We start from the raw sequence: 14,090 nt of genomic DNA, 5'->3' as shown, positions 1-14,090 counted from the left end.
TCCTACTTTTAGAAAAGTATGACCACTCCTATTTGATTAGACAGAAATTATTTCCTTTAAGATAAGAAGATGAGGATTCTGTGTGAATTCTTTATGGCCCTTCAAGTACCAGATGACTATTTTGCTTTAAAGCCAGATTTCACAAGACTGTGCTAAAGCTGTCTTTCTCTTTAAAAGCTGATTATTAAGTGTGACTTTACTGAATCCAAAAAATTCCCTGAACTAAAAAGTCCCAAATTCAGAGGAGTTATTTCAGGTTTAGAGAAAAACTTGTAAGGTCAGCCTTTGAATTTATATATTCTTATCAGAATCAGAGGCTTTTCAGTGTTTCTATCTTACATGTGCTGAAAAAGAATTATAATCAATACATACCACCCTAACAAGCTTGCTGGATTTTAAATAAAGAGAATATTGGGGGGCAATTACCAGTTTCCTTTCTAGCAAACATGTAATGCTAAATGGGCTTCAAGCATTTACTAATAGTAAGACAATGCAAGAATTCATCCACAAAAAAATTCCAGTAACGTTAATCAGTCTAATGTTCTACTGGGTGCAGAGAATACAAAATCCTCCCCTGTTCCTAAGGGCAGATGAGAAGAATGAGAAATTTCAAAACTCTGCCAACTTATTCAATCTTTAATGGCAAGTCACAAAATGTGACTGTCATACACACACTTTGTTTTTCTAACACTCATGCCATTACCTATTTCTCTTAACTATATAAAATAATGACAGCACCACTTGAAATGGGTTTTTCCAGGCAAAATTTCCTTTAAACTTTTCCAGGAGAGAACATCGATATAATTATCATATTTAAGCATATCATGAATTAAAACAACTTCTTAAGAAACCTTCTCTACGATTAAGGTCGGGTGCGGTGGCTCACGCCTATAATATCAGCACTTTGGGAGATCCAGGCAGGCAGATCATTTGAGGTCAGGAGTTTGAAACCAGCCTGGCCAACATGATGAAACCCCATCTCTACTAAAAATACAAAAATTAGCCAGGCATGGTGGCACATGCCTGTAATCCCAGCTACTGGGGAAGTTGAGGTATGAGAATTGCCTGAATCCCAGAGGTGGAGGTGGCACTGAGCCGAGATCATGCCACTACACTCCAGCCTGGGCTGAGCAAGACTCTGTCTACTGGAAAAAAAAAAAAAAAAAAAGAACCTTCTCTATGCTAGCATGCTATCATTTTAGTTGTTTCTTCTTAATAATTTCACTTGATCATTTCAGTTCTTCAAGTTTCCATCCCATTTCCAAAATTCATTTTGTCAGTTCCCCACAGAGTATATTTTCTAATCATTCATATCCTCATGACACCAACAATCTGGCCTCTATTCTGGTCATCCTACTGAAAGTGTTCTCTCTACTCTCACCATCTCTATCATCCTCACCAATTCAAATGCTTTTTTTCTTGATTCTAGTTCTTTCAACGGATTTGAGTATTTCCTTCATCATGAACATTTTAAAACCTTGACTTGGCCAGGCACGGTGGCTCATGTCTGCAATCCCAGCACCTTGGGAGGCCGAGGTGGGCAGATCACCTGAGGTCAGAAGTTCAAGACCAGCCTGCCCAATGTGGCAAACTCCCCTCTCTATTAAAAACACAAAAAATTAGCCGGGCGTGGTGGTGGGAACCTGTAATCCCAGCTAATCAGAAGGCTGAGGCAAAGGAATGGCTTGAACTTGGGAGGCGGAGGTTGCAGTGAACCGAGATGGTGCCACTATAGTCCAGCCTGGGCAACAAGAGCAAAACTCCATCCCAAAAAAAAAAAAAAACCCACACCTTGACCTTTATGGCTCTGAGCTCCTGCTGTCATTCTATATATGACAATTCTCTTCCACTGGATTCTCCAAATTCAGGTTTCTCCACAGTTGTGTGCAAAACTTCCTCCTTCAAAAGGTTCACTTTGGTTTCATTATCCTGCTTCTTTTCCACCTTGACCTTTTAGCACCTCTCTCATTCTAGCTGCCAATAATTAAAATGAGATATTCTGTCAATACCTCCAAATAAACACAGTCTTGTGCAAGCAATTGAATTTTTTTGGACTTCTCCTTATTTTTATGTCGATTAAGTGAATTCTCCAGAAAAAGATGAAAGAGTAGGAATTTCAGACCCACAAAGAAGAGCATGAGCAAAGTGACAGCACCAGGAATTCTCGAAGCACTGGAAGGACACTGCGGATGGCTGCCTTTCTGAGACTAAACGCACATTTTGGGAAGCTGCATAAAACAGCACTGCACGGGAGAATGGGCTCTAGAAGCAGCATCCAACAAGTAAGTATTACTCGTTTTGGAAAACGTTACAGGAGACTAACAGTGATACTGCAGGAAGACTGGGCACTGAAGAGAATAGGGCCAAAGAAATAAAAGAGGAAGCTCTTACCATGATAACCTAGTTATAAGGGGATTAAGACTACCTGTTAAATGAAGTCTACTCAATCTCCCAGCATTCAGTATCTTCTCGACCTTTTTTTTTTTTTTGGTTTGATCTCTCAGTAGTCTCTTGCAGGAAATTTCTCTTGCAACCTAGATTACTACCTACTCCCCAAATCAAGTATGTCCACACAGTCCCAATGATGACGGCATGATCATCCATCCCTGATCTGTTCCTCCTCCCCCTCCAGCCTTGGAAAGCTATGCCACTTACAGGTCTAGCTAATGCCCAAACTTGGTCATAAAGGTTTTATGACCTAATTATTCCAATCCATAACAGTCTCACTCTTTTTAAAAGCCTACTGGGCAGGTAGCGTACAAGTTAACACTTCACTATTTATTAGTAAATGTTAACTTATCAATTATATTATAAGGTCTCTGAGGACAATGATTATGCTTGACTTTCCTTTCTGTCGTTTGTCTAATCCCAGTATCATTTTATGGCAAGATCAGTACTTAGGTGTTCTGCACAGTACAGCACTCAAAAACCAAGCCAGACTCATTCCAGGCACTCTGCTGCAGCTGTGATAAGCTGCTCAGAATACTGAGTGGAACTCCAGTTCAAGGTTCTCCTTCTGTTATCCACTGGATCATAGTAAGATCTCCCTGAATACCACACTGCATAGTATAAATCCTGGAAAGTAAAGAAAAGCCTTCTGCCACCCACCAGTACAAGACGATTAGATTTTAGAGCAAGAGTCACAAATTCACCCACAGGTCATGGCCAAGACATAGAAGTGTTCTTGCACAGTGTTTGTAAACAATATTTATCATTGCTTTTACTTAAAAGATAGTAGTTTTTCATATTAACAACAACAACAAGCCCTGACATTCTGGGCTCCTTTTAATAACATCTGGATATCTGGCAACACCAGGCCCCAGATTATCAAATGGAAAACAATTCTGTAGTCGTATAGCAGCTGCTGCCTTTAGATGAAGCAGGTACATGCTAGTTCACTCCAGTCCCTATCATTTCCTTTTGTATTGTAGCAAGTCAGATTCACTCCTTTTCAGTACTTGCCTGGCTCCGTTTGCTACTAGGTTTGATTAGAAAGCAGACTGACTCTAAGTAGGTAACCTGCTAGCCAGCATCAGGCTGAGGAGGCAGCTCCTACATCAGATAACCTCAGCACACAAGGACATTCAGATGCTCTCTTCCATGTTAGCGACCTGCTTAGACCGTTCTATAGTTACATATTCACAACTCTCTGCCTATCCTAGGCTCCTGAACAAGTCTAGACACCCTGAACTGAATTCCTGCTTTCTGCCTCTGATTGGCAGAGTGACCTGGGCTCTGCACTGACTGTGCCCTGACTGATCACTACAGCCACAGTGACTTCAGAAGAAGGATGAGAGCTTCATCTCTTGTATAAATAACCTATTTTAGCTTTTTCACATTCAGTTAATTTCCCTGTAGTGTCATGATTTGGATTCCACAGTGGAACTAAATTGCTACGTGCAATCCATCAGGATGAATGGGCTCAGTGTGTGATGTTAAATAATGCCAACAAAAGTCCAAGTATTTCAGTCATAGTAAATTGGTTACAGCCCTACTTCTAACCTGGGCTAGGGCTCAATGATTTCTGGTTTAGAGATACTCCAACAACAATTTAGCCTACATAAACAGTACGGTCGTTTCTCACCCAACAAAAAAAAAGTTAATGTTGATTTTCTTTGCACGGTTATATTTGCCCCATCCACTATCAGCAGAAAATAGTTGCTATTTAACCCTCTAGTTCAGTGGGATCCAACAATTTGCCTCCATATTTTTGTATGATGGTACTGAAGGGGTTCCTAGCTCTAGGATTTTAACTTCACTGCCTTCTGTATAAAACTGGCTCATTATTTTAAGTGACCAATTCAAACACACATCATATTTACAAGTAAGCCTCTCCTCTCCCCTAAAATACTATATTCTTAGTTTCTGAGCTTCTTGTTCAGAGAATAAAAATTTTAGTAGACAATTCAAACCTTTTCTTTAGCTATTTCTCTATGGAGTATGGTTTTACAGAAAACAGAAGCAAAAACAAAAACACAGCCTTCTTAGCATCATATTGTTAAGTTCGCTAATTCTCAGGACAAAAATAAAGACAGGAGTACACATACAGCACTTTTCACCACACTCTAAGAAAACTAAGAGCAGCAGCATCTAATGACTAGCTGTTTGTTAAGAGAAAGTATATAATTATAAAATCATCTTTCTTCGGTTCAGTAACTGTAGAGAATACTTGCACTTTGATCATTTCTGTAATCTCCTTTTTACGCTAGGACCACAATTTCTCCCCATAAACACAGCAGTTGAGAAGTTCAGGGGTACACAACTGAGCCCAGTGGAACAGACATAAGACAGCTGGTCTATGCCTGATCTGTAGAGTACTAAGTATGGACTGTTTCCTGCTATACAGACCACAGAAGAAGAGGATTTGCATGAAATTTCTCATCTGATCTACATGAGCTCACGCTGGATTTCTACCAACTGCAAAATAAGAATCCTAACAAATACAGAAATATTTTTCGTGTTTATGTTAGTGATTCATCTGACCCTTTGATTTACCTCAACCAAGTGTTATTTCAGACTCTGAAATCAGGCTTCATCTTCAGAATAAATTCACTCTATCCCCTGTAAGAACTACATATATTTACAATACAATATTAAGGGAAATCATATCAGTGAATATTGAATCAGATAACCTAAGCACACAAGGACATTCAGATGCTCTCTTCCCTACTCTATTGCCTGTAAGAACCACATATATTTACAACACAATATTAAGGGAAATCATATCACTTGAATGGATTTTTCATTTTAACATAAAATAATTCTATTAGTGGGTAAAATAGGCACACCTGGTAATATGAACTTATGAGTGGATGATGGCCTCATCATAGTGTAATGAAATTTCACTGTAGCAAATCAATAGGGTATACAGTCAAACTCCATGCTATCTCAGTATTTTCAAGTTCTACCTTCATTTTTATTTGCTTGAAATGATAAGGTAAAACTATATTGATGCTGGTGAAGAGCATCCTAACCCTAGGAATTCAGGAAGTTTATTTTTTTAGTTAGACTATCAATTATAGGCCTAGTAATTAGATGAGGAGCATCCAAATGCAAATAATATGTAAAGCAGCTCCTAAGGTAAACTTCCTTTGAAGAGCATAGCCAAATGTTACAACAACTTTAGGAAAATACATCTTAAAACCCTCAACAAGTATTCTGGATTGTTTCTAGTGTGCTGGTAGGTTTCTGTTTTTGATTTTTTGGCTGTTGCTTTGTGTTGTACAAGAGTTTCTCCTTTCTGGTCGTTGTTGCTTTACTCTTTTTGCATGAACTCTAAAGATCCAGAAAGACATTAGTATTGCAATGTAGATATTTTATCTATAGAAGAGACATTATTTCACAGTAATGCAGGGGTTAAACAACATTACAGTTTTGGCAAATAGATTCCACCTTTCTCTTAACTGACTGGCAAGGAAAATAAGAACAGCATATAAAGTCAGAATTCTTAAAACAAAAATATGACAATTTGATGCTGAAGAGATAAATATGAGATTATGAGCCAATAAACATTTTTTTTCGACCCTTCAAGAATATGAGCTGAGGCAACATCAATTTCAAATAAACAGGAAGACTGCTGAAACTGATAAGGCACAATAAATTAAAACAAAAGCACTGGAACTGTAAATTGTGGATTAAGGTGATTATATAAATCATGTACTTTCATGTGCTGTTGAACTTGGCTCTAAATGAGCTGAAAGAGAGTTTTAACTGGAATACATGGAGGAGGTCCTGAGTATACACTACAAGGGTTTCTTAGAAGACTGCTTACTAGTCTAATAGAGCACAGTAATTGCCAAAATCAAATTAATTATGCTTGGTTATCACAAATCTAATATATATATGTATTTTCCACAACAGGATTGTAGAGAAACTGATAGAAATTGATGATTTCCATTCTTACTTGGACTTTACAATCCTTGGGAACAGAATGCAGAACTAGTCAACTGGAAACTAAAAATGAAAGTTTAATGAAGTACAAAACTCTTACGTTTTACTTAGAGAAAAAGAAAATAATTTTATTCTTTAGATGGACTGTATAGACCAGGAACAGTGGCTCACACCTGTAATCCCAACATTTTGGGAGGTTGAGGTGGGGGGACCACTGAGACCCCTTCTCTACAAAAAAATAAAAAACTAGCTTGGCACAGTGGTGCATGCCTACAGTCCCAGTTACTCAGAAGGCTGAGGTGGGAGGATCACTTGAGCTTGGGGGGAGCTATGGTCACACCACCGCACTCCAGCTTGGGTGACAGAGCAAGACCATGTCTCCAAAAAAAACAAAGATGGAATGTATTAAAAAAAAATTCCCTAACCTTTTCTATGGTTTATAGTTTATATTCTACTAAATCATACTTATAACCATTATCAGAATTAACATCTACTATTATTTATTGATTTGCACAACATGCAAGCAAACTTGTACAAAGATTCTGTCTTTTCTCTAGGCAGTTATGAATACCATTAACTCTCTGAATAACATCAAATTAGGAAGGTAGAAATTTTTCTTATACTAGATTGCAATTAAAGAACCACAGGTTCAAATATGGTGCAGAGGGAGGTCAGCCAAATCTTTTTTGTTTGTTTTTTGTTTTTTGAGATGGAGTCTCACTCTATCACCCAGGCTGGAGTGCAGTGGCTCCATCTTGGCTCACTGCAACCTCTGCCGCCCAGGTTCAAGCAATTCTCCTGCCTCAGCCTCGTGAGTAGCTGGGATTATAGGCGCCTGTCACCATGTCCGGCTAATTTTTGTATTTTTTTAGTGGAGATGGGGTTATACCACTTTGGCCAGGCTGGTCTCCGACCTCTGGTGATCCGCCCACCTCGGCCTCCCAAAAAGCTGGGATTATAGGTATGAGCCACCTCACCCAGCCAAGGGCCTGAACCTTGAAGGCACTTGCCAGGGTGTTCGTAGAATGGAGTGGTGACTAAGACTGCATATTAGATCATTGATATGAGAGTCTTTCATTCCAACAACGTATTAAATAAAAGTGATTTTTCCCAGAATTTAATTCACCTATAATAATTTTATTTTATATGGAAAACTTACTTCTAAATGACTTTACAGTTACTATTTTAGCTTTTAGGTAACAAAACAGCTCAATGGAACTTCATGTAAGAAACATTTTTAGTAGAATTCATCATCTGAACAAAATGCTGACAAACCAGTCATACAAATATTGAGTTAAATAATTACTTAAAAAGCTCACTTATATTCTCATACTGATAATCATATATTTTTACCTTGAGAAGGTATGTGGGGATATTGCTGAAATCCACTGGCAACTTCAAAAGGAAACGAGCTGAAAATTCACCAGTCTGTAAAAAGAAAGTTATAATAATAAGATTAAAATCAAAAATAGATTATGAAGTGACAATTATAGCCAAGGCCACAAGTTCAACCTGTTCAAAATGCAGGCATCTTCAATTTGGTTTTCCTAACATTAGGCAAGAAAAGAAGGTTGGAAAAGTAGGGGAGGATCAAAAAGAGTTCTTAAATTATTAGTTACTAAAAAGCACAACTTGAATTTTTAAAATCTGCATTTTAAATGTACAATAAAATTATAATGTAGCAGTATTGGCTTTTTGTTTCTTAAAAGTATGAAAATAATACACGAATGTATGATTATTATTTTTTTAATCCCAAACAATAAAGACAGGCCTATCCCTTCGATTTGTTTGTTTTTATTAAAGTATTCAGAGCACATCACTAATATTTATAAACCACAAAGCTGATGGCATACACTACCACCCTTTTTGTAGTATGTCTGGAAGTACCTGCAAAGGTCAAACTTCTACCTAGCAGTGGGTATTCAAAATAAGTTTCCCATCTCCTGAGAGTCCACTATATCATTATCATTAACTGATGTTTTTTCCTAACTCCCTCCATGAACTAATCTCTACAGGAAAGAGGTACAGAGGTTTGGCAATTTAAAACATTTAACTAAGCTATAAATAATGACTTTTATTTGCTAAAACAGAAAATTCAATTAAAAGAAAAACGTTTGCCTCTCAATTTTTATGATAGGAAAGCCTAGGGAATCACATTTTTTTTTTTAACTTTGTCATAGTCTAGAGGAGGAGTTTTCCAACTAGGTCATGCAGAGATCTAGTGGTGCTAGAGAACCTCTGCAAAGGCAACCAAGATGTGTCCTGACCTGGTGGAATCCTCGGTCTTCCATCCTATCTCACCGCAAGTGTGCAGCTCAGCCTGGTATTTTGACATGGTGTGTTTTACTTAGACATATTTGAAAAAAGAACTCCACAAATGATCCAGAAGTACTCAGAGTGGATGTTCATCTTTTCATATTGTAACTACCAAAGAGTTCCCGCTCTTTAAAAAATGAGCAGCACAAACTCCCGCAAACACATCTTAAAACATAGCAAGCGTTTACAAATATTTTTATGAGTGGGTGGATGAATGCACCTAGGCACACATGCATAGCACTTTAGACAATTTCTACAAACACCCTAACAAGTGGCTTCAAGGTTCTGGCCCTTGCCTGGGCATGGTGGCTCATGCCTGTATCCCAGCACTTTGGGAGGCCAAGGCAGGCAGATCACCTGAGGTTAGGACATCGAGACCAGCCTGGCCAACATGGTAAAACCCCATCTTCGCTAAAGAATATAATAATTAGTCAGGTGTGGTGGCACGTGCCTGTAGTCCCAGCTACTCGAGAGGCTGAGGCAGGAGTATCACTTGAACCTGGGAGGCAGAGTTTGCAGTGAGCCGATATTGCACCACTGCACTCCAGCCTGGGCAACAAGAGCGAAACTCCATCTCAAAAAACAAAAAAGGTTATGGCCTTAATTTTAAAACTCTGATCTAAAACCTTGAAAATACAGACAGCAATATAAACCTTGAGCTCTGAAGATAATAATAATAACTAATATCTGCCTAAATGTTGTTTGTTTTACCGCTCACAACATCTTTTAACTTACACTCACCTCTGGCTAAGGACAGAGCATTTCTTCATTACCATAAGCCTAACCCTGTGACAGACAAGGTGGGAATGAGAATTGAATGGACAGAATCAAAGCTGAGGCAAGCCAGAGAGAGTGACAGAAGCCACTGTGTCACCAGGAATGCCAATGGTGAGAAACAGGATGGATGCTCAGAGCCAAGTAGCTATTCTCAGTATTGAATGCCATTATGTATGTGCAGACTACTCACAACTCAACACTTGGGAGAATACTTAAGAGCCACTAAGGATCTACAAATAGCTCATCATGGTGGGTGGGAGAAGGTTTGTGAGATCCTATTATAATTTTTGCCGTCTGTTATAGTACAAGATTACCAAAAGGTGTGGTTTTGGTGTTATGTTAAGCTCCTGGATGACTCTAAAACTAACATACTCTGGTAAGTGTGGTTCTTTGGAACAAGACACAGCTAAACCTAAAAAGGTCTGTTTTTAAGTACAAGGGGTCATACTTTGAAAGGGGTAAGTGTAGAGGCAACAATAACAGCATAGAGTTAAATGGGGCCTTCTAAGACGGACGCCCAGCCCAGTGAGAGTTTGGGGGTGTAGAAAGACAGAAAAGTCTTCCTCTTAGCACTGTGTACAGTGCTACAGAAGAAGGACCACTCATGAAAGAATACATGCTCCAGGCTGGGCGCAGTGGCTCACGCCTGTAATACCAGCACTTTGCGAGGCCAAGGCAGGTGGATCACAAGGTCAGGAGTTTGAGACCAGCCTGACCAATATGGTAAACCCCCTCTCTACTAAAAATACAAAAATTAGCCAGGCATGGTGGCATATGCCTGCAATCCCAGCTACTGGGGAGGCTAAGGCAGAAGAATCACTTGAACCCAGGGGAGGCAGGGGTTGCAGTAAGCCGAGATCGCACCACTGCACTCCAGCCTGAGAGACAGAGCAAGACTCTGTCTAAAAAAAGAAAAAAAAAAAAAAAATCATGCTCCCAAAAACTGTCCACATTCTCTTTCTCCTATATAATTAATTTTCCCTTCTTTACTCAATCACTTTCATCAGCATGTAAACATCATTTTTTAAATGTCTCCATTTACTTCATATCCTTCTTCAGCTCCCATTTCATTTCTCTGTTTTACTTTAAAAAATAATTCCTTGTAAAAAATTAATCTATATTTGAGGTCTACATTTCCTCTTTTATTATTTTCTCTTAAGTCCTCATCAGTCAGCCTTTCCTTACCACCACTCCACCAAAACAGTTCCTCAAGGTCACCAATGACCTCTCCATTGCCAAATTCAATGATCATTTCTCAGTCTTCATCTTAGTGTTCTATCAGCAGCACTTTGACACAGCTGATCACTCCTTTCCTGGAACATTCTTTACTTGGTTTCCAGAATCCCAGTTTCTCTACTTCACTGGCCCTCCCTCTGGTCTCCTCAACCCTTGAATATTGGAGACTGGGGTATGTCTGGGCTTAACTCTAAGACCACCTTTCTTTATTTACATGCCCAGATGATCTCATCCAAGCTCATGACTTTAAATCAAGTATATGCTGATCATTCCCAACTTGTGTATCTCCATCCCAGACTCTTTTTTAAAATCAAATTTCATTTATCCAACTCCTACAAACAAAATTCAATTCCTGATTATGTGCTCTTCTCTTGATATTTATTCCTCATTTCAGTAAATGGCAATTCCATTCTTTCAGTTACTCAGGCCAAAAACCTAGAATCATTTTTGACTCCTATCTTTCCCTCTCACCTCACATTCAAAGTGGTGGCAAATCTTGTTAACTCTCCCTTCAAAATATATGAGTCTCCTTTCAAAATATTGACTTTTGGACTCTCCCTTCAAAATATATCCTGAGTCCAACCACTTTTCACCACCTCTATAACCACCTGATCTGAACCACCTTTATCTCTAAGCCTGGACAACTGCAATTGCCCCTAACTGTGTCAGCCCTTGTTCACCTGCAGTTTATTCTCATGACAACAGGCAGAGTGATTCTTTCAACACATCACTTGGATTCTAATCCTCATTTGCTCAAAACCATCAAACGGTCAGGATTTAACTCCTTTACAGAATAATTTGACAAGGTAACAATTGAGCAAAGATGGAAAGAGGGTAAGAAACAAACCATGTGGAACTGAAGGAAAAACACCCCAGGCAAAGAGAACAAGTATAAAAAGGGTTGATGCAGGAGTGCGTCTCTGTGTTCAGGAGATGGCAAGAAGGTCAGGGTTACAGGAGCAAATAAGCACTAACACGGATCAAAGTCACCCAGAAACTCTCTCTTCCATGGTATGAGCAATTTCTAAACCCCTGGAGGACGTGCAACAATCATTCATAAAATTAGTGCATGAGAAAATGGCTACTATATCTATGTGGAACAACTGTGAAGTCATTCCTGGGGATGTTGAGGCAAGCTTTTAAAAAGTACCATGAGATTCAAAGAGTTTGGGGAAGGGAGTTGAAGGGATGATGATAAATCAAACTCAAGTCATTTCTTCATTTTCAGTTTATAAAGCAAACTACCTACCAATAAATAAATAGCCATTACACTACCTAAAAATGTTAACCTGTAACCTGTAAGTTAAAATGGAATTTTAAAACTTTTAAACTCAGAGGTGTGTGTATATATATGCCTGTTTTTTTACATATACATACATGTATAAACAACAAAAGTGAAATGTAGGATTTTAAAAGTTAAAATAACTCTTGTACATATACGGTAATAGGAAAGATAATTGCATATTTAGCACTTGGACTCATTTGAACTGCTAGTTATTTTAGTCCATGCACTGCATTTTAGCTCTTTTGCCCTATTTTAGTTTGTACAATATATTTTTATTCTACCAGCTATTTTAGACCAACATTCTTTTAAAAACTCTCAGATGATCCCTACTTTATTCCTTCTCAAAATGTTGATCCTAGAATTAATATAAATTTGTGTTTACTGGCAACAGGCTGATTTACACAACTAATGTCATACTGAAAGAAATGTTGGTCCCAGGACTAATATAAATTTTTGTTTATCAGCAACAGGCTGATTTACACAACTAAATTCATAATAAAAGGAATAATACTATGAAGGGAATTTGGGAAACCATAAAAAGCACTTTATGATTGCCAGTTTTCAAGCCTATCATACATTCCTTATTTTGCCATTGGAAGAACAAAGAAAACTCAGCACTTGTTTCTGACAGCAGTGGAAATGTTGAACACTAAGACTCAAGAATTCAGTTTTCCATTCTGGCACTGATTTTCCTTATGACCTATAAGCCAATCATCTTCTGTGAAACTGAGTAGACGACAATTTTAAAACAATCTTAATGTAAAATTAAGTTATAACCCGTAAATGAAGAGCAAAACAAGTGAAAAATCCTTGTTCGACCTCAGATAATGACTTTTCATGTGGTTTTATATTTGAATTTCCAACAGTTATTCAAGCAATTTATGGTCACTCAGTTGTAATGTCAAAGATTGCTTTCACAGCAATCTTTCCTGTAAGCTGAAAATGAGACATTTAGATGCCGCCAAGTGAACAGAATAATTTGATTTTTTTTTTTTTTTTTTTGTGAGTCCTTGGTCAAAATCTTCTCTTGGATAGATGCAGAAAATTATCTAACCTATGACTGTTAAAATGTCAGCCTTTCTGCCAACTGTCTTAATGGCAATTTCCCCAGCATTAGCAATAAATATGTGCATCTTTCCTTTTTTCAAGTTATAGTACATTGGCAAGTAACTTAAACTAACAAGACTGAGTTTTGGCAATTTATTAGGTCTAAGCTTTTCTTCTGGTAATCACAGCTGTGACAGTTTTCTTCTCCTTTTAGAAGTGACAGGTAGACATTTTGTGCAGAATGGAGTCCAAGTTCAGGTTGCTCTGTAAGGGAAAATTTTACTTCCTTTCTTAGAGACACTTCCCTCATCAACAAACAGCGTTTATCTGAAATTGACTGTTCTTACCACTTAGACAGCTAAAAGCTAAGAAACACTCGAGTGATTATAACTTTAGCTGGGTGACAAACTGGTAAGGCTGATTCTTCAAATGGACTCTGAAAACCAGTAAGCCTAAATCTGGAGATTGTTCCTTAGCACGTGCATAAATATACACTACATGTGAAAAGGAAAGCCAGAGTGAGTCAGATATGAATCAAAATAATCACTCCTATCAATTATAACCTGTGTGGAGAAATGGGAACATTTTAACACTGTTAGTGGGAATGTAAGTTAGTTCAGGCAGGTGGAAAGCAGTTTGAAGATTTCTCAAAGAACTAAAAATAGAACTACCATTTGATCCAGCAATTCTACTACTGGGTGCATACCCAAAGGAAAATAAATCACTCTACCAAAAGGACACCTGCACTTGTATGTTTATTACAGCACTGTTCACAATAGCAAAGACATGGAAACTACCTAGGTGCCCATCAATAGTGAATTGGATTTTTAAAATGTGGTAATATATACCATAGAATACAACATAGAAATTAAGAAAGAACAAAATCATGTCCTCTGCAGCAATATGGACGTAGCTGGAGGTCATTATTCTAAGGAAATTAATGCAGAAACAGAAAACCACATACCACATGTTCTCACTTCTAAGTGGAAGATAAACACTGAGTACACACGGACATAACGATGGGAACAACAGACACTGG

The 14,090-nt window shown here is 38.1% G+C and overlaps 1 protein-coding gene across 4 annotated transcripts in view; it reads right to left on the bottom strand.

Moving 5' to 3' along the window:
* Positions 1 to 14,090, bottom strand: part of BABAM2 (BRISC and BRCA1 A complex member 2) — a 454,732-nt gene that overhangs the window by 280,254 nt on the left and 160,388 nt on the right. For all 4 annotated transcript variants that reach the window (XM_023217257.2, XM_023217259.2, XM_023217258.1 and 1 more), the window contains exon 6: positions 7,744 to 7,818. In XM_023217257.2, the coding sequence (XP_023073025.1) occupies positions 7,744 to 7,818 (75 nt within the window). The remainder of the gene's footprint in view (positions 1 to 7,743; positions 7,819 to 14,090) is intronic.

The sequence above is a fragment of the Piliocolobus tephrosceles genome, chromosome 15 (assembly GCF_002776525.5).
Source record: "Piliocolobus tephrosceles isolate RC106 chromosome 15, ASM277652v3, whole genome shotgun sequence".
NCBI classification, from domain to species: domain Eukaryota; kingdom Metazoa; phylum Chordata; class Mammalia; order Primates; family Cercopithecidae; genus Piliocolobus; species Piliocolobus tephrosceles.
The sequence above is the reverse complement of the archived record's forward strand: the minus strand, read 5'-3'. Positions and strand labels throughout refer to the sequence as shown.